The following is a 21,590-nucleotide window of genomic DNA, read 5'->3' as shown; positions in this document are numbered from 1 at the left end:
CATCGCTTTAAAAACAAAACATACAAACTACATACAAATCTATAGGGTCCATTTGAAATGGCTTGGGAATGTGCACCTCGAGTCTGGCTCGATCCAGCCCCAGGAGCAGATCCATCCCGGCCTGCAGGGGGATCACAGCACAGCTCGCCTCTCTCTCCTCTCTCTCCTCTCTGGGACAATCATGGCTGACGGAGCTCGTGACGAGAGACACGGTGATTTCATATACTTCAGCGCTTAGAGATTTGAGAGCTATGTGCCTCTGACTGATATGAAGGCGACGGTGATCTTCGGCGTAATTTACAGGTTCAGTTGTTCGTGAGGGGAGAGGTGAGTTACATTATGTGTGTATTTCTACAGTGTGTGCTCTATCTATGACACGGTTTGTTTGCCGTTGCCAGGCCGCTTGTTTGAGTCTCTGAGGAGCTCCATCCTCATAGATACCTTTATATGTCTTGACAAGCTAAAATGAGCAATATTATAGTATCAAACTATAAAATACCATAATTTCCGATGAAACAACCACATTAATTTTCAGGAGAACAGACAATTATTGTCTCGCAGTTGAGTCTGTAGTCTGTTTATCGCCGTTATCTCTCGCTATATTATAATAAAACAGCTGAGCCTGAGATTGACTCAATTAAAACAGATATGTTTGAGATTAAATGATTTCGGACGGGCTCGTGTGTATATTAGCTTTGCTGCTAAAGCTAATTTAGTAGTTAGTAGATTATTTCTCTGTGTGTAAATTGTTATGATCAGTATTTTAAAGATGATAAACTGGGAATAAAAGGATACTTTAGGTAAGTAACGTTATGCCTACAAACTTAATATGTAATACTGAGTACAGGTTGGCTCATGAAAATGATTATTTAGGAGTGTCATAAACGACTCTACATGTCTGTACTTGTAAATGTCTCTAGCAAGCAAGCAAATGTTTATTTATATAGCACTCTTCCAAACTAGTTAATGCAGTTCAAAGTGCTTTACAAGCAAAAAGGAATCCAATACAAAAACAGCAGAATACACCAAATACAAAATAGAAGTAAGCACATTAAAATACAAGAGCAAAATGTAATATAAAGGTGAAATATAAAACATGAAGCAAAAAGATTAAAAAGAAGGAACTAAATGTCTGTACCTACTTTGCAACCAATTAAAACACATCACTTTCATTTAGCTCTATACTTGGTTTGAATAGTTGGAAAGTTGGAAAAAAAGTAAAACATATTGCAATATACTGTTCCACCCAACTCGTATAAATAACTACTTGTCAAATTTCCATTAGTTGGTAACTGACATTATTTCTAACCTAAGAAGAAAAGGTTGAACTGTTTTGATATTCCATCAATACATCAATAGTATAATGGTATGAGATAAAGAGACAAAATTATGAGATACTAAATAATAATTATAGCTTAAGTCATGAGAATTATGAGATATAAAAGTGTTTTAAAAATGTAAATCTATTTTTTTGTGTCAATTTCAGCTTTTTATTTCATAATTATTTTTGACAGTATCTCATAATTATGTTTCATTATGAAATAATTAAAAAAAATATAAAATCATTCATAGTATGATGGTGTGAGATAAAGAGACATAATTATTAGATACTAAGTCATACTTATGGTATAGGAGATAGAAAGGTAATTTAAAAGGTGTCTCTAATTTTAACTTTTTGTAAATATAGTTTTCTTTTGGTCAATTTAAACTTTTTATCTATGTGACATAGTATCTCATAATTTTGACTTTGTTTCATAGCTATGAAATAAAAAATAAAAAATAATTCACCAAAATCATCAACAGTATGATGGTATTGGATAAAGAGAGAAAATTATGAGATACTAAGTCATAATTATTTCTTAAATAAAAAAGTATTATAAGATTAAAAGTTTATTTTAAAATTCTCAGTTTAATTTTTGTTTTTGTCAATTTCAACTTTTTATTTCATAATTGTGACATAGTCTCATAATTATGATTTGGTTTAATATTTATGAAATAATTTGTAAAAAAGTTTTATTGTTTTAATAATTTAAATTTTCTCTTTATGATGTACTCATCATGAAAATGGGATTTCGTATATTTATTGTAAGCTAGAAATGTCCTTATTCTGTTTTATTGTTTACCAAATATGTATTTATTCAGTGTTTTAATGAAAAAGGTTACTACAGTTTTGCTTGCCTAGATAAATATGTTCTGTGTTTGTTTGGTATCATCATAACACTGGTTTTTCTCTTGACTTTGACATTTCACTGAGTTGCATCATGTTTTGCAGGCTGTGATGCTGGCAGCACCAACACTGTGAAATAAACTACAATCTTATTAGGAGAAGCCAGCAGAAACGCCAGAGCCATCAAAATGTCTAAAAGCAAAAGCTCTGAATCCGTTAAGGTAGTGGTGCGCTGTCGCCCCATGAATGAGAAAGAGCGAGCCGCCAATTTCGAGAGGGTGGTCTCAGTGGATGTGAAGTTTGGGCAAGTGGCCGTGCGCAACTCTCGAGGTGCGTCCTCCCATGAGCACCCGAAAGTGTTCACCTTCGATTCAGTCTATGACTGGAATTCAAAGCAGATGGAGCTCTACGATGAGACTTTCCGGCCATTGGTGGACTCTGTACTGTTTGGCTTCAATGGGACCATCTTTGCATACGGCCAGACAGGCACCGGAAAAACGTTCACAATGGAAGGGGTACGAAACGACCCCGACAGGAGGGGTGTCATTCCGAACTCCTTCGAACACATTTTCACACACATCTCTCGCTCTCAGAACCAGCAGTACTTGGTCAGGGCTTCATACTTAGAGATTTATCAAGAAGAGATCAAGGACCTTTTATCGAAAGACCAATCGCGCCGTCTGGAGCTCAAAGAGAGGCCGGATACGGGTGTCTACGTTAAAGACCTCTCTTCATTCGTCACTAAAAGTGTTCGTGAGATTGAGCATGTAATGAACGTGGGGAACCAGAACCGCTCGGTTGGCGCGACTAACATGAACGAGCACAGCTCTCGCTCTCACGCGATCTTCGTCATCACCGTTGAGTGCAGTGAGTTGGGTCCTGATGGAGAGAACCACATTCGGGTTGGGAAACTCAACCTTGTTGACCTGGCAGGAAGTGAAAGACAGACCAAAACTGGTGCTCAGGGCGAGCGTTTGAAAGAGGCCACCAAAATCAACCTCTCTTTGTCAGCTTTGGGTAATGTCATCTCCGCGCTGGTGGACGGGAGAAGCACCCACATCCCGTACCGTGACTCTAAACTTACAAGGCTGCTTCAGGATTCCTTGGGCGGAAATGCCCGTACGGTTATGGTGGCCAACATCGGACCTGCTTCCTACAATTTGGAGGAGACGCTGACCACGCTACGCTATGCAAATCGCGCCAAAAACATCAAGAACAAACCCCGTGTCAATGAAGACCCCAAGGATGCACTGCTTCGTGAGTTTCAGGAGGAGATTGCCCGCTTGAAAGAACAGTTGGAGAAAAGGTCTGGCAGGAAGAGGAGAAAGAGGAGGAGAAGGAGGGTTGGAGAAGCTGGAGAGGAGTTAGAAGATGGGGAGGAGGATGATGATGAGGAGGAAGACGACGAAGAGGAAGGAATGGATGCGGATAAGAACGCCACGGATTATTGGCGTGAACAACAAGAGAAGCTGGAGAAGGAGAGGAAGGCCATCATGGAGGACCACAGCCTGGTGGCGGAGGAGAAGCAGCGGCTGCTGAAAGAGAAAGAGAAGAAGATGGACGATCTTCACAAAGAGAAGGAGGCGTCAGAGATGCTGGCGGCCAAAGTTAAGGTTAGAAAGTGCACATCTCAGGTAAAAGTTTGAGATCAAAATAATTTTCATGTTTATGAAAAAAAGTCTCCTTTGCTCAACAAGTCTGTATTTATTAGATATAAAATGCAGTAAAAAAAAGTAATATTGTGAAACATTTAGGGCTGGGAAAATAAATAAATGCATCGCGAATCGAGAAATGATTTTCCGAATGCATTGCGATTCTTTCTTGAATAGATTCTGAGCTTAATTTTTAACGTCAGATGGCACTCCATGCTTTAGAAACAACCGTACTCTGCTTGTTTCCAAATACCTACACACACTTGAACCTAAAATAATAATTCATAAAAATCGAAAAGGTTGAAGCGAATTACAAAGGTGTTCACAGTGGGCTGTCTTTACATTAATGTCGCGCAATAAAGCATCCTAAACTGAGGTGAAATTACATGATATGCCGAATGCATTAGCACTCTTTAGCCCTCTTCTTCATGAGCATTTGAGTGTGCGGATAAAAACTAGATTAGAGCGCCATCTGCTGTTAAAATCTAAGCTCAGAGATGATTCCAGAGGAATCGCGGTGCTTTCTGAAAATCTAAGAACCAATCCACAAATCAATTCTGCATCAATTTATTGTCTCAGCCCTAGAAACATTATTGCAAATTAAAATAACATTTCTATTTTAATATATTATTTAAAAAAGTATTTATTCCTGTGGTGTCAAAGCTGAATTTTCAGCATCATTACTCCAATCTTTAGTGTCGCATGATCCTTCAGAAATCATTCTTATATGTTGATTTGGTGTTAAAGAACATGCTTATTATTACATGCATATATTTGTTTTAAATAGAGTTTTTGTTGTAACATTAAAAATCTTAGTGTCAGTTTTCTAATAAAAGTATCAGTTTGTAAACAGGATTACCTGTTTTAATGGTAGTAAACAACTGGTAAAACAAATATAGTGAAATTGTTGCAAATATACTGTGGAGAAAAAAAAAAGTACTTTTTTTGTTTTGTGTTTAAATAATAATAATTATATATATATATATTTGGACTACACTGATTGCACTGTATGTTGTTTTTGCAGCACAACAGAGAAATCTGTTTTCTCTCCTCATGTTTGATTTACACTGCGAACTCTCAGATTTAATGAAATATATTGAAGATTAGAAATCAGTTTCAGAAACAAATATCCTTAGCAATCCATCCCTTGTGTTTTCAGGATAAATGAATGCATTTGACTTATCTGATAAGCAGTTTTTCACTTTCAGGCCATGGAGAGCAAGCTGCTGGTGGGAGGAAAGAACATTGTGGACCACACCAATGAACAGCAGAGGATTCTGGAGCTGAAGAGACAGGAGATAGCCGAACAGGTACAGTTTCCAATAACACACTGTAGAGAGATTGAGCTGGACTGTGTTTCAGTCCTCAAGGTTGTTTAAAGGAGACGTGTTATTTGAGCCTCCTTTTAGTTTATGTGGATATTTTGGGAATCTGGATTCTAAATGGAGAAAAAAGTGCTGATTAAAGCTTTTTTTATATTTTTATAACTCAGCAGTCCTATCTACAATAAATTCTGATTCATTTTGTGACCTGGCATTGTGTTCAACAGTTCATTTATATCTAGACAGTGATAGGACAGAAATATGTATATCAATTTCTCACTGTTAGGACATTATTAAACATTATATGAGCAGTACCACTTAGGCATCTGAAATGCAGAGATGTTGAAAACATTCATAATGTGTGTGTGTGTGTGTGTGTGTGTGTGTGTGAGCAGAAAAGGCGGGAAAGGGAGATGCAGCAGGAGATGGAGTGTCATGACGAAGAGACATTGGAGCTGAAAGAGACGTACAGCTCCCTGCAGCAAGAAGTTGACATTAAGACCAAGAAATTGAAAAAGGTATCTGTCTGTCTGTCTAGATAGGCTGCTGTAAAAAGGATTTTAGGAAGGCTGTGTGTGCATGTGATCAGATGTATTTTTAGAGTCCAGCTGTATTCGCTGGGGTCATTAGTAGTAGGACAGCTCTCCTGCCAGATCTCCATCCTCCCTGTTGAGAATCATCTGCACATGACTGAATTTGACCTAGTTTTGTTTGAGTTTATAGAGCAAATGCTTTACCTATTCCTGTAAAGAGCCTCATATTTTTTTTAATGAGCTGTCTGTTTCTGTCTCTTCCCTTGCGTAGCTCTTTTCCAAGCTGCAGTCTGTGAAGGCGGAGATTCAGGACGCCCAGGATGAACATGTCAAATACAGGCAGGAGCTGGAGCAGACGCAGAATGAGCTGACCAGAGAACTCAAACTTAAGTATGCCAATCATTCTAACCATAACCAGAAGGGATCAAAACATAATGAACTAAATGATATATTCAATATCAGTGATTAATTCATAAATACAGATGGATCCAATATATCCACTGATAATCCATAGAATCACCAGTATTTCTTGCTACAAATGCATTTTAAAATGTACTGATTCATATTGCTGTTAATTGAATCGAGTCAGGTTGAATCACTCCGAATCGCTTTCGAATCGAAAGAGAATCCAGTGAATCCTGAATCAGTTGTCACTTCATTTGATGCACATACGTGTTCCTCTAGCTATTGGATAGTTCCCATTATTTCTACATTGCCACTATAAAATCAGCATGTTTTGTCATATATGGGTGCAGTGGTCAGTGTTTGGTTTAGTGTGGAGGATGAATTAAAAAAAATTACCACTAAAGGCATTCTGACCTAATTAAGTTGTGTTGGTCTGACTGCTTGGAAATCTAGACACACCACTACTGTATTACGGATGTTAACTGTTTAACACACACACACACACACACACACACACACACACACACACACACACACACACACTAAGACTCTAGTGTACTGAGCAGTGTCCATTAAGGGAAGATTTATCTGACAGGCTGCTTTTGAGTCCAGTAAGCAGAATAGATGTTAATGGCAAATATCTTTCAAGATTCAAGATAAAGAAAAAAGTAAATGGGAAGACATTTGCTAGTTTGCAAGTTTTTAGAAATGTACTTTTTGTATGTTTTGTATGTAATTCTATCTCAAGCAGCGAGTCTGATAGATGTGAATGAGAATGTGACTCTCTCTCTGTGACTTCCTGTAGTCCGCAATCATCTCCTTGGTCTTGCTGATGTTTAGATAGAAATTGCTATCAGCATACCATGCTGTGAGTGCATTAACTTAATCTCTGTAGGATGTCTCATTGCCTTTAGTGATGAGTCCTAGGATAGTAGTATCGTCAGCAAATTTGAGGATGATGTTGTAGCTATGCTTAGAGCAGCCGTAAGTGAACAGGGATTACAAGAGAGGACTGAGTACACATCCCTGTGGGGCACCAGGGCTGAGTGTGAGTGAGGAGGATGTGTGATTGCCATTCCTAACCACCTGGGGTCTGCCGGTCAGGAAGTCCAGGACCCAGGTACATAAGTGACTGTTAAGACCCAGATCTGTCAGTTTGGCTTAAAAGTTGGTAGGGATGATGGTGTTAAATGCAGAGCTGTAATCAACGAACAGCATCTGCACATAGGTGTCTCTTCCCTCCATGTGCTCTAGGGCAGAGTGTATGGCCATTGCAGTGGCATCATCAGTGGATCTGTTTGAGCAGTAAGCAAATTCGAATGGGTCCAGGGTATCCGGTAGAGAGGAGCAGATGTGGGATTTGACTAGATGTTTGATGCCAGTGCTACAGGTTGGTAGTAATTCAGACAGGGAACAGGGATGATGGTGGTTTGCTTGAAGCATGTGGGGATCAACGTTAGTCTCAAAGAGAGGTTGAAGATGTTGGTGAAGACATATGCTAACTGGACAGCGCAGTTGACATGTCGTTTCAAAGCTGTAAGACCTTTGATCATCTTCAGAACACAAATTAAGTTATTTTGGTTTCACTTTATTTTGATGGTCCCTTTGACACATTAGGTTGACTATAAGTAACATTGCACCTGCATATCTATTAACTTAATAGTGTATTAGTAGACTGGTAGGGTTAGGGTTAGAATAAGTTGACATGTACTTGCAGTTATTTATAGTCAATAGAATGTCTGTTGGGACACCATCACAATAAAGAGTTAGCAGATATTAAGCAGACAGTCGATTAATACTCTAATGAGAGTTAGTTGACATGTAGGTGCAAAGTTGCTTACAGTCAACAGAATGCTCAAAAGGGACCATCAAAATAAAGTGTTACTTTTATTTTTGATGAAATCTGAGAGCTTTCTGACCCTGCATAGACAGCAACCCAACTGATATGTTCAAGGCCCAGAAAGGTAGTAAAGACACACTTAAAATAATCCATGTGACATCGTTGCTTTAACTGTAATGTTATGAAGCTTTGAGAATACTTTTTGTGCACGAAGGAAAAAAAATTACTTCATTTAACAATTTATTTTCCTTTGGGACAGTCCTACGATATGTGTTCATGACAATATCATGATGCATGCGTGTGTCTTCCTTTGCTTGTTAACAAGCCATAGCACATCCGTGTTCTACAGTGGTTATTTCACTCACTGAAATGCAAATCAATTTCTAACCTTTACATATTTTTTTTTTTTTCTGGATTTTTTGGTTGGTGTTCTGTCTCTATACGTTAAAATAAACCTACCATAAAAAATGACAGACCCTTAATTTTTTTTGTAAGTGGGCTAATTTACAAAATCAGTAGGGAATCAACTTTTTCCCATTGTACATCAGAACACCATCTTCTGTGTCAGCATGGGTTGTGGTACTCTCCTGAACGTGCGACCAATACTGATAAATTGTTAAATAAAGTCTTTATTGTTGTTTTCTTGTGCAAAACAAAAAGTATTCTTGTAACTTCATAAAACATTTGAATCACTGATGTCACATGGACTACTTTAACAGGGCTTTGAATGTGGTAGTTCTATTGCAGTCTATGGAGGGTCAGAAAGCTCTTGGATTTCATAAAAAAATAAAGACTTTTAATTTTTAGGTGAATTATCCCTTTAGAATAAATCAAAAGAGCCTGACAAATCTTTAAAGTTTACGTCATTGACCCTTTAACATTTGCGTTGTACCCCCCAGACATCTGATCATAGAGAACTTCATCCCAATGGAGGAGAAGAACAAGATTGTGGCAAGAGCTACTTTTGATGAAGAAGATGACCTTTGGAAAATGACCCCCATCACTCGTATTCAAAAGTACAAATTCTTATTATGGAAAATTGAAGCTGGAGTTAAAATCCTTCACTATAATGTTTCTTCTTCCTCTTCCTCTTTTTTTCTTAGTGATCAGCAGATGATGAAAAGGCCTGTTTCTGCAGTGGGCTACAGACGGCCTCTGAGTCAGCACGCCCGTATGGCCATGTTGATGCAGCCTGATGTCAGATACAAGGTATGCTGACAGTGTTCCCATAATCCCCCGCATGGCACCACACAAAGGATTCAGTTACAGCACTCCCTCACTCTTTACAGTGACACATGTGAGCTCAGGAGAATATTTTGCCTTCATCTTTTTATATTCTCCCTGTCCGTCTTCCAGTCTGAGAATATCCTGCTCCTGGAGTTGGACCTACCCACACGGACCACAAAAGACTACGAAGGGCCGATGATCGCGCCTAAAGTGGCTGCGGCTCTGGAGGACGCTCTGAGGGAGGAGGACGAGATCCAGGTGGACGCCTCTGGTCTTCGTGCCAGCCTGGGCTCCAGTCCAGGCCTCAGTGCCTCAGCTGCTGGGTTTTCCAAGAAACCAAAGTCAGGGTGAGAAATCAACCCTTCCCACCTCTTCTCTTTTGTTTAGTTTTCACTTCTTTGTTTATCCTTGCTTAATATACTTTTTCGTTTTTTCAGCCGCCCAAAAACTGGCAAGAAGGTGAGCACTCCAACTTCAGCTCACAGCCCTTTGTCAGGCCCAGGGTCCCCTCTTTACCCACAATCCCGAGGCCTCGTGCCAAAGTGAAAATAGTGAAAAGCTTCACTGCTTCATATAAACTGACCGGCTTTGGCATTCAAGTTGTCAGTTTTAGACAGATTTACGAAGGTGGAACATCTTGGTGTTTTATTTGAATCAGTCCTAATACTATTTTGTTTTCAGATATCGCTTCAACATCTCGTTTATAGCACAAAAAAGTTAGATATGACGATCTTTAAGTCTTAAAGCTCACCCCAAGATAAAGTTCCACAAATTTAGTTTGCACTCAAGCTAAATTTTATGTTTTGTGTGTGCGTGTGAGGTCATTTAGACAGCAGATGGTGTTAGTTACGTAATTTTAGGAATGTTTTTGTCTGTGTCAAGTTGTAGGATTAACAAATTTCTCACATAAAGTAGCTGGAGATTAGATTTATGCTGGTTTGGGCCATAAAAGCACTGTATTGTTGTTTGACGAGAGAGTAAGCACATTACGTCATTGGCCAAGACCCAAAACAACCTCTAAGCCTTTCTCGAAGACTCTCTGAGTCGCTTTGGCTGGGGGAAGGGGCCAGAAACACACACTTGACCGGGTTGTCATTGCACTCAGCACTGTATACATCCAGTAAGGAAAGGAGTTGGGGGTTTAAAGGTCATTACACACTAAAAATATCAGGGTTCCAAGGTGCCTTAGATTCTCTTTACATACAGAAGTTTGGTCTGAGAGTCCCTTGACCTGATAGCTGGACAGTAGAACCTGTAATCTACACCGAAACCCCTGTGGATGGTTCCTGAATGCTTTGAATTACACCAAAAGTCTGTTGTGTTGGGCAGACTTGTTTTTAATGTTCACGGGGATCTGTAAACAATAGTTTGACATGAGTAAGTCTTATTTCTGTTGAACTGTCAAACCTTGAACTAGTGAGGGTAATACCATTGCCTGCTGCTACTGTAGGGTTCTTCTACCCCTTCTGTCATAGCATAGGGTTTATGTATATAGAGACACGTTAGTAAATAAATCTGCATTATTATTGCAGTTGTATTAAAATCCAAAATAATAATTAAAAGGCTAAGTTATTACCGTACTAGTAAGTTTTATATTCACGCAATTGTAGATACTTTTTAACAGTCGTATTTTCTTTGCTTAGATTTATATGGTTTATTTTTGAATATGTGTTATTTAAAGTTGTGTACAAATTTATTTTTGCATATGAGATTTAAGTATCATTTTCACGTGATTCACCGCATTCTTTTGTTTAGAGCGGAATACGTCGTCATTTAGTAATCGTACACCCTTCGGATTGTCAGAAAGTGTACTGCAAATCCTGATGCTGGTCATTGAAATCAGTAAATATGCATTATCTAATCAATATTAATGCTGCCACTCCTGGCTGTATTAATGCATAAGTCATTGGTTGCTGTTACGTTATTTTTGAGGTTATAGCATGACATAAGAACATCTAAAACATTATAGGCAAAATAGAATTGTATGTCTGCAGTCTAATATTCCACTTTCACCTTCTTCCATGTGATGCATGAGTTCAGTGCTAATAACCACGCTGAGAAAATCATTTTAATGTTCACACGGATTCTGTTTTGTACGAAAATGTTTTTGAATTTGTATTTGTTTAGAATGCAAATGTCCTCAATGTGTTAACCATGTTTTAATTAAAGGATTATTATTATTATCTATTTGAATCGAGTAAGAGCTGTTTTTTCACCCATTTATTCTGCTTGGATTTTTATTCCACCCATTTCACAATATGAATGGATATGAATACAAATAACGTGTCACCTGAACCTTGTCCTGTTCCATGTTATGGTAGCATAATGGTCTTGTATTCTGAAGCATTAGCTTCCAATTCTGGTTGCGATAAATCATAGTATTTTTTTGATGAGTGAATATGATGTTCAGGGAGCCTGGAAACCACAGCGGTGCCCCTTAGGTAAACGTCCTGATTCTGGATTCTCAATTTACTGTAAATGCCGGTGTTCAAATGAAGTATTATTTCCACTTGATAAAACACTTAAGTTTTGGAATTTCAGTTACACACTGCAAATTCACAATACACATTGAGTGAACAGAAAAAGAAGTCATGTGCTGTCCAGTGTGCAAACTTAAACTTTATTAAAGATTCTGTCACCTACAAACACACAATCATTTCAAGCAAAACCTGGTAGATATGCATGTACGTCAGATGAGTAAAGAGTTTTTTGTAATAATATCCTGAATTTTATGGGCCTCCGAAGCATTGGTCTCATCAAGGAGAACTAAAGAACAATGCTCCTGAACTGAGGAAATGTAGAAATCGAACCTGGGATCATAGAATTACCAGATCCAACCATTGTATGCTCAGAATAGTTTTCCTGTACAGAGGTCGTTTTACCACCACTGGGATCTAAAAAAAAAACTGATCATTTTCAACATTTTTGGTCAAAAAATAGAACGGTCCTAACACTTTGGTCTTTTTATTCTATGAAGGAGTTAAAAAGTATACGTTTTTCTAAAGTATTCCTGAGCAGGGGCAAAGAATCTGAGCACAACGATTGGAATTCGTAAGAAATACCCAAGTGCTTCATACACCTTGAATTTTTGTGGATTACCAATAAACAGAATTTTACTAAAAATGTTTCTCATTATTTTCTCACAACTTTTACAATATTATTTGTAAAGCTTGCAATATGACACAATGACGGGTGCAAAAACAATTTCTGCCTTCATACGAGCGTGGAATAAAGTTACAATGCTACCAGCAATGGTTATCAAATTTACATGATAATATTGACAATATTATTATCCAATATAGACAAAATGTGGCTGCGCTACGGCAGTACACATGCAGACGTTATTCATTATTTTGGAGGACACAGTAGAGGCAAGGTAAAGAGTTCAACAGTGGAGGGCCAACTTTGGGGTCTTGTGTAAAGGTTACCAATTAGCAAAATTTTGCAAAGACAGTCCATTGTCAGAACAGAAGTCGCTTTCAAACAAAGCATTTTTTTAAGTGAACATGGCAAACTCGCGTAACCAGCTTTGACATGAAATCTGCACGAGAAACTTTTCTCACATGAAGCACCGCTTACAAAGAAGTCACTTCAAACCAAGCAGCTCACTTTTGGTTGTGGGGAATTCGCTTGAGCCAAATCTTCGCGAGGAACTTTTCCATCCTTGCGCGAAACTCCAAGTCGCGCAAAATCCTTTTGAAATGACTGAATTTCACCAAGCTAGGGAAAATGTGACCGCACCTTAAAGCTTTAAAAGAGTCAAACTATGCCACTTCCCAAAGTGATGCTACTCTAAAAGAGCTCACAGCAACAAGAATTTCCCACAGGGACAATGTATCGTATCGTATCGTACACTTTGATCATCTCAATCGAGGGGAAAACTGAATTCAAAAAGAGATGCATGAGCTCAGGCGGCGTTGATTATTCGGGAAATGGGCTCAATCCTTCTGTTCCATCTCGGTACATCCCCAATCAAGGAGCTTTGCTTCTCAAAGGGATATGGATATCATGATGTCATTAACTGAGGACTTAATTGTCATGCCAATCCAGTTGAGAGGAGGAGAAAGAAGAGAAAGGCTTTTCTTCACATGCTACACTGCACGTATTATCCCTCGCCACGTCTCATTTCTCCCTGTAATACAGCAGATACATCTTCAGGGGTTCAGGTAGCGGGAGTCTTAGAATCTTCTCCCTCAGAATATTAACGGGAGGCTCTGTACGAGCGCAGCCGCTTCTGCTTTTCTCCTCTTCGGTGCCACATCCTTCCTCGTCCTCCTCGGGCAGGTCTCCTCCCACTCGGCGACAACCCCTTTCGTCTTCCTCCTCCACTTCCTCGTCTTCCTCTTCCACTCCTCCGGGGTAGTTGCAGTCGTCCATGGCTGTGGGAATCATGGAGTCGTGGAGAACCACGGAGTTGACGCACTGGCGGTAGAAACGGCGGCAGAAGCGGCGGCGTTCGAAGCGGGGCCCGTAGCGGTGCATGGCGCGGGCCCCTGGGAAAGACACCCGTCTCTTTGTGTGTCCTTCCCCCATAGCTATGGGCTGCCGCAGAGTGTGGCGAATAGCAATCCGGCACAGGTCCTGCAATGTCCGTACCTCAAAAATGGCTGCAAAGTAGAAAACGAGGAGGAAAGCAGAGATATTATTTTTGTCAATGCACAGTTTCTTTTTTTTTTTGAAGTTGAATAATGCAGGATTTATAATTGAATATATATATATATATATATATATATATATATATATATATATATATATATATATATATATATATATATATAGAGACACACACACACACACACACACACACACACGTGCTTGTCATATAATTAGAATATCATCAAAAAGTTGATTTCTTTCATTAATTCCATTAAAAAAGTGAAACTTTTATATTATATTCATTCATTACACACATTTCTTTTAATTTTGATGATCATAACTGACAACTAAGGAAAATTCAAAATTCAGTATCTCAGACAATTTGAATATTACTTAAGACCAATACAAGGAAAGGATTTTTAGAAATCTTGTCCAACTAAAAAGTATGAACATGAAAAGTATGAGCATGTACAGCACTCAATACTTAGTTGGGGCTCCTTTTGTAAAAAATTGTAAATAATAATAATATTGTAAATAATAATATATATAGGTAATTTTGTAATGCAATCACTCTGTTTTTCACAAAAGTAATATCCTTTTTTTCCAGAACGGGATAAGCTCTAGTGTAAAAATATAAAAGATTCACAAGGGGAAAAATATTTTGAGAAAAAAAAAGAAAAAAAAATCAGAAATTTTCAAATAGGGCCTGTTTACATCAACGTTAACTATATAGGCGTCCACACCAACAGATAATGACAGTATATTTATTATAAACGTCAACTGTGGTTTTGTTGTCGACTGCTTTAAATGCTGGAACTCTTAAAAGTTGAATTCTGATTGGCTTTCAATGTTTTTTATCATTCATCAGCTGGAGAAAAATTATGAAATTGATTCCAACAATACCGTATCCATGTGCTGTTAATATTACAGTTGTGGTCTGGACTTCACTATTCTCTTAGCATGGTTATTTAAACCCTATTGTTGTAGGTATAGGTGTAAATGACCCTTTACACTGTAGTTATGGGTTGTATTTTGTATGACAGCATGTAAATGATCAGAGATTTGCTTTAATTTGGATATACAAAAACTCGTTGGCCTTGGTGTAAATAGTTTTGGTGTAAAAAATCATTTGCAATTAGTGTCCTTGCTTGTACTGGACTCACGTAGAGGAACACTCCTAGGTCTGCCATTGACATTCTGTTTGGGCTGGACGAGCGGGGCAAAGGTCACAGCGATGATTTTCTTGTTCTCCCAGGAGCTCTGACCTGTGCGGGTGATCTTGGTCAACTGCAAAAGAGTTTCTACTTAATTACACTAATTACACATCATCCCATGTGAATACTAATTACACTTGTGTGTACTGTGAACATTGATTTAGTGTGAGTAAAATAGCAAAGACATTAAAAAAAAAAAAAAAAATTGACTTTAGGACACCACGAAATCAAAGTATTTGTTTTTGCCAAATGCAGTATTCGTCAAAAATATTAAAAGCTCATCTTGCACACATGGTCTTTTCAAATAAAGTGAGCCTAAAGCCATTCTCTGTGTCAGGAAATGTCAACACAAGAAAGACAACTAAATTCATCAAACCACTTTAAAGTCTCTCTTTAAAACCTGCTGTGCAATAAGAGCACATGAACTTGATGAGTAAACATGTACCCACCTTCTCCTCCAGGGGGAGGACTAAGATCCCGCCAACCTTTAGCAGGTTCTTCATGTAGTTCTCGTACTCTTTCTGAACTCCTGCTCCACAGTACACCCTGTCATACTGTCGGCTCTCCGGAGGGATCTCCAGACAGTTCCCCGCCACAAACGTCGGCTCACAGAGCTCAAACCTTCAGCCATTAAACAAAATCAAGTCATTCAAAAAAATTGAAAATTAAAGGCATATGTAAAGCTAGATCACAGGAAATGGCTCACTTGTCAAAGCTGTCGCTGGTTTTGATAAAGTGGTCAAGTCTCTCATATGCATAATCAACCACATCCGCATGCAGTTCCACGCCGTGATTCACACCAAACGGACCTGGAGACAGAATGACAGATATGTATTTTAATATTAAATATGTATTTTTTGGTAAACTATCTGAACTACTTTTAGGTAAAAAACAAACAAACAAACGAAAAAGTAAAACTAAAGTGAGTAAAACTAAAATAAAAGGATAACCAAAGAAAACAAAAAAATCTGAATTTGTTAAGAAATATATAAATTCAAGATCAACTAAAAAATAAAAAAATAAAAATAAGGGTAAGTCAGTTTTTAAAGAAATTATTATTTTCCGGCCACAAGGGCATAGCAAATGTGATAAAAGTGTCAGTGCAGGCATTCACACTTGTAATAGCACTAGAATATCATTGCTCTTTTGTTGATTCTGATTGCTTCCATTGTCCTCATTTGTAAGTTGCTTTGGATAAAAGCATATGCTAAATGAATAAATAAACACACACACAAAAAAACCCTCCAATAATTACTGTTCTTTGGAACATTCTATTAATCAAATAACCCTGAAAAAATGTAGCACATGCTGTTTTAAACAATGATAATAACAATAAATGTTTCTTAAGCATCAAATCAATATATTAGAACAGTTTCTGAAGGACTGTGTGACTCTGAACTCTGATTACATTTAAATAAATTTAAAATTGTAATAACTTTTCTCATTTAACTGTTTTTAATGTATTCCATGATTAATTGTGAGCCTTCATTCAAAACCATTTTTTAAAAATCATACTTTTTTCCCCCAAGTTCTGTTTTTTCTTTTTTAAATTTTTCTGGATTCCATTTTTTTCTGTTTAAATTTTAAGGGGCCCTATGAAATTTTTTATTTTTTCTTTACCATATGTTTTATTGTTACCTAATTCTGTGCTTTAGCATGTGCATAAAAACAACTTAATTTATTCTTTTTTTTTTTTTTAAATAGCCTTATGAAATAATTTTTCCCCTTTTGTGTATTTACATTTTTCTGGTTATCAAATGAAGGCATAAAACATTGATTTAATTTATAGAAAATTAAGCAAACTTAATTTTTAGGGAAACAAAGGGGATTTACTATTAAGAATAAAACATGGAAGGTTTTTTTTTTTTTTTTTTTTTGTAGTAGTAGTTTTAGTAGTACGCTATGTGTATTCTGCTGAGCATTTCTTGCAAATACTTGCTTTAAATTAAACCAGACTTTTATTTTGACGGGTTCCTGTGAATACCTTTACAGTTCTGTGTATGTGACAATCAAATGGTCAAATGCTCATGAAGTGACTCTCCGTGTGTAGTTCAGGAGATGTTGTTCATGTGTTAACGTGCTCAATTAGTAAGACGGCAGACACTGAAACCACCGCGACTGGATTACTTGATTCCGTCCACATTTTCTGCATTGCGGAAATCATAGGGCCCTATAATACACAAATTCGCTTCTCAACTCTATTTATCCTTTTAAAGATTTTTCAATATTTTTACTTAAAAACAAGACAAAAATACCAATTTTTTTTGTTGTAGTGCAAGTAGACTCACCCAGTATAAGGCCCACCATGGTGCTGAGATAACCTGTCCCACTGCCCAGATTGAGAAAGGACAGCCCTGGCTGCAGGTCCAAGGCCTCCATCACCTCCGAGTAGATACACGGAGCAGACAGATGGAGGTTTCCATGCCTCCAGGCCAGGTCTTTATACGCATTGTCACGGTACTCCTCCAGATAATAGTCAGCTCTGTCAATGGCTCTGAAGGCCCTCTCCACCAGATCTGAGCGGATGTAATGGGCCTCCTTCAGGTTGTCGATCAGCTCATCGTTATCCTCACCCGCGCTCACGGCTCCACCCATGATGACAGCAGGAGAGCTTCTAAGGACCGTTCCGAGGTGTGCCTGTCACAGTCTGGAGAGAAGAGCAAAGCATCTCAGATCAAACCCAGAGTAAGCTGACAATAAAATAGTAGAACGTTCTTATTGAGCTTTATATGTATAAACAAACACAGAATCTGACATATTAAATAACAAACATGAACAATTCCTAATTGAACAACACATACATATATATGAAACCATGTTTTATTTATTCGTAAATGAAACCTCAGACAGAAGTTGTCTAGCAGGTGGGAAGAAACAGAGAATGATAATGAAGACAGCTAAATCTTTAATGACTCCCAGCATGTCGGATATCTGATCTGAGCTGAGCTGATATGCTAACATACTTGACAATAAGACTCATCACACTCGGCTTCCACTTCTCTCACACTCTATTTTTAGAGGTCAGACAATGCCAAGTAAAAAGTGGGACACTGTTGTGTCCCAGCTTGAACTCTTGGAAACGTATTTTTTTTTTTAAATATAATTTTTTTGGGGTCATTTTGGCCATGCAGACAAATCACATGGGTAGCCCACACATTACATGTCTATGGACTTAAAAAAAAAAAAAAAATCCAGAATTTAGGCTCAAATTGAAATTAATGCATATGTGAAAGAGTACGTTTTTGGTGCTGTTTTTTACCTTTTCAAACATTTTATTCAATGATTTTTAAATCTTATTCCATGATTATTTGATGAATAGAAAAATAATAATAAAAACATTTATTTGAAATGTCCTTGCTGAATAAAAGTATTGATTTCTTTATTAAAAAACTAAGACTTACCCCATCTTTTGTTGCATTTTCCCTACATTTAATACTGAAGTTACTATTATTAATGTGTTATTCAAAGTATTGTTACAATAAATGAAACAAATCAACAGTAAAAACAAATATGGCTTAGGCTTACCCTTTCCCTACAACTACCTGATGGGAAAAAAAATGACTTTGTTTGCAACTTTTGTGAGCAGTGAGCAACTCAGTAATTATTGACTCTTCCATACAGTTACAATTGTGACCAGAAATATAAATACTTTTTTGTTTGTTTATTTGTTTCAACTGGGGCTATTGAGTAAAATAAATATTTAAATTAAATATGTGCTGGGAAAATATGAGCTTTTAAAAGATACATGCATAACAATTATAAAATGGCATTGTTCAGTATTGTTTGATTTAATATAGATTTTAACAAAACAATAGCAGGACATGTTAACAATCTACAAATAGGTTGAATTTGACTTCTAGGACAATTTAGGTAAAAACAAAAGCACCACAGACTAAACTATCAGGAATGCAAAATGGTGGTCTGGTCGCTGCTTTTACTTGCCTGATAAGTTTCAATGAGACTTTAAAATCGAACTCGTTATAAAATGTACATCATATCACAAAGTCTATCTTTTTGTCATGTAATCTTACAATGAAATATTGAGGTCGTGATGGCATCCGTTATCCATTTATAACAAACAACCGTGTAACATGTGACACCACAGCACTGTTTGGAACCGATCATCACATTCAGCAAAACAGTAGCAAAGCAATCGCGTATTGTGTTGTAACCAAGTAACCATCATATGTAGGTCACGTATTATGCATGTACTAGTTAACTGCAGTCTGTCTATGCACGAGAACAAGCTTTAACAACCACCGACAGATATAAACAAAAGAGTCTCCGCCACACTGACACTCATTGCCGCGGTGCAATCTAAATCTTACCCTGTGATCTCGGACCTCAGCGGTTGTCTCATGCAAACCAGCAATGTCCATCGATTACATTAACGCGTTTGTCGTGTATTTGGATCCGGGCACAATAAGGTCTAACTTGACTGCGAAAAAAATGATGCGATGTAAACATAAACCAGCTGACGCACTGACGTCACACGCACGAAGACGACAAATGCCTTGTCGCCGCATTTCGTGGAGAGTCGATTTATCTTGGTGAATCGATTTTTTTTTACATTTTCACCAAAATTATTTGTTTAAATTGATATTCGAGCGTTGGCGTGTTTTAAAAAAAAATCGATTTAAAATTAAAGACTCAGACAGACATACATACACATACCACATACACATAAACAAATATTTGCACATACCAGACATACACATTACATTTCCAAATACAAGAAAAAAGGAGAAACAATATTAGTGGTTGAGTAACGTTAGTCGTTCAGTGTTTCGCTTGAGGCAATCAGAGAGTTTTGACTCTGTGTTGTGAGTCAATGAATCATTAATTCAATCGATTCGTTAAAAGATTCATTCAATTCTGTCATTCGTTCCAAGAGTCTTTATTAAAACTTAGGAAAAGTATTTTACGCGTTTTTTGATAGTAGAATATATACTGTACAATTTATTTCTCCATTTTATCCAACAAGACAACAAAGACTCGTTCAGTCGGTCAACAGATCCAAAGATGACTCGTTCAGTGCCGCTCCGAATCTTGTTCAGAGTCAGACTCCAGACCAAACACAGACTCGTCGACCTGACTACTGCTTCTCATATGTCGCTCTCTGTCGAAGGTAGGACACAACAGCGAATAAAATGCGACCACTGCACGAAACAGTAACGTTTCGTTTACTAAAAAGTCTTATTCAACTACATCCACGAACGAAACACCAGCTAACGTTACGTGATTAACTCACATGGCTACAAGATTAAAATCCCTCACACACATTCATGTCTGTGCACTCAAACGACGGTTATTTTTATATCTTTCTCCTTCTTGTTATGAATAATAATGGTTAAATGAAATCATTTGGCGCAAATAATTGAGGCTTCCAGACTTTTTTATAACCTGTAGATTCAACCTGATTTATCTAAATGCAGTAACCCAAATATATCTGTAAGGTAGGCTAACGTATTATGATTAGCAATGCGGATATCATTTCATCCCACTTCTAAAACAGGTTCGTTATTAGACACCGCTGTAGTTTCATATGCATCTTTCTTATGCTGAGATAGTATTGTTTTGAGTGTGGTAGTGTTTCTTTGTCTCCAGCAGAGGTCAGGATCTTAAAAGCTTAGATTTACAAAAGGTGACTCACTTCCATTTGTTTGTTGTCAGTCCATAAAAAGACTAATTTATAAGCCAAACAGACTGTCCATCATCAACATGATGCTGACAAAGATGAAATATATAAAATACTAGTCAATTGGGATGTACTTATTATTTTCTGAAGTTCATTTATCAAATCATGAACCAAGACGGATGCAGTGACTAAAAATGTGGAACAAAAAAAGTTGCGTTTGTATCTGAACTTCTGACATTAACAAGCAAAAAACAAACACAGCACGCGGATAATGTAGGAAGTGTATACTCAGAAAGATCACATTATTGACTTTTTATTTTATGTTTTCCATATATAACACTGAAATGAGCGATACCTCCACAAAACAGACATTATTGTTCTCTTTTAACACTGATATCAATGAGCACAGGTACAAGGATACACAAACACGGTCACAATCCAAAACCAGCTACACACTTCATTTCCAAAGTTAGCTCGAATCACGCACAGCCATAGCTTGTCCTGCTTTACAGAAACAAAACCTCGGTAAGGAAACTACCACTGCTACAAAAGTGACTAAAACATGTAGTCTATCACTGTGAAAGTGCTTATTATTATTATTAATCTTCTTGGAAGTACCATTTCTTTTTTTTTTTGTCATTTTCTAAAGGAGAATAATTTTGTGGCTACAAAATCACCAGTAAAAATAGCTGATCTCTGTAAAAAGGACACTAGAGGACAAGCCCTGGCCGTGGGTTAAAATACAAGTTTTTTTTTTTGTTTCTCGCATTTACTTGGAAATATTCTTTAATACAACAACACTGTCCTTTATTACAAATGTACAGAATCCCATTGTTGTCAGAATAATGCCCGGTGCATAAATGCTTCAGCTGTGATACGTTCCATGATTATTTCAGACTCGATGAAATGACCCACCACACAATTTCATACCTGAATCAGAATCACAGTTTTGGGAAGAATAGTGTTACGTTTTGTGAAATATTTCATATCGGACAA

The 21,590-nt window shown here is 37.4% G+C and overlaps 2 protein-coding genes across 3 annotated transcripts; one reads left to right on the top strand and one right to left on the bottom strand.

The window, feature by feature from the left end:
- Positions 1-119: 119 nt before the first annotated feature.
- Positions 120-11,339, top strand: LOC113041138 (kinesin-like protein KIF3B). Of its 2 annotated transcripts, XM_026199499.1 has the most exons (9): positions 120-327; positions 2,273-3,780; positions 5,028-5,129; positions 5,537-5,659; positions 5,946-6,064; positions 8,819-8,935; positions 9,023-9,128; positions 9,276-9,493; positions 9,584-9,692. In XM_026199499.1, the coding sequence occupies exons 2-9, from the start codon at positions 2,356-2,358 to the stop codon at positions 9,690-9,692; spliced, it is 2,319 nt and encodes a 772-aa protein (XP_026055284.1). In that variant the 5' UTR covers positions 120-327; positions 2,273-2,355. The 2 variants fall into 2 exon arrangements, with proteins under 2 accessions (XP_026055284.1, XP_026055283.1); XM_026199498.1 differs by lacking the exon at positions 120-327 and having other exon boundaries at positions 2,356-3,780; positions 9,584-11,339.
- A 406-nt stretch (positions 11,340-11,745) lies between these two features.
- Positions 11,746-19,462, bottom strand: LOC113041139 (protein-L-isoaspartate O-methyltransferase domain-containing protein 2-like). The gene is made up of 6 exons (XM_026199500.1): positions 19,285-19,462; positions 17,245-17,603; positions 15,663-15,765; positions 15,406-15,577; positions 14,906-15,029; positions 11,746-13,753 (listed from the first exon to the last, which is right to left on the bottom strand). Exons 2-6 carry the CDS (start codon positions 17,549-17,551, stop codon positions 13,269-13,271), a joined length of 1,191 nt encoding a protein of 396 aa, XP_026055285.1. The 5' UTR covers positions 17,552-17,603; positions 19,285-19,462; the 3' UTR covers positions 11,746-13,268.
- Positions 19,463-21,590: the final 2,128 nt, after the last annotated feature.

This window comes from Carassius auratus, chromosome 23, assembly GCF_003368295.1.
Source record: "Carassius auratus strain Wakin chromosome 23, ASM336829v1, whole genome shotgun sequence".
Classification (NCBI taxonomy): Eukaryota; Metazoa; Chordata; class Actinopteri; order Cypriniformes; family Cyprinidae; genus Carassius; species Carassius auratus.
The sequence above is the reverse complement of the archived record's forward strand: the minus strand, read 5'-3'. Positions and strand labels throughout refer to the sequence as shown.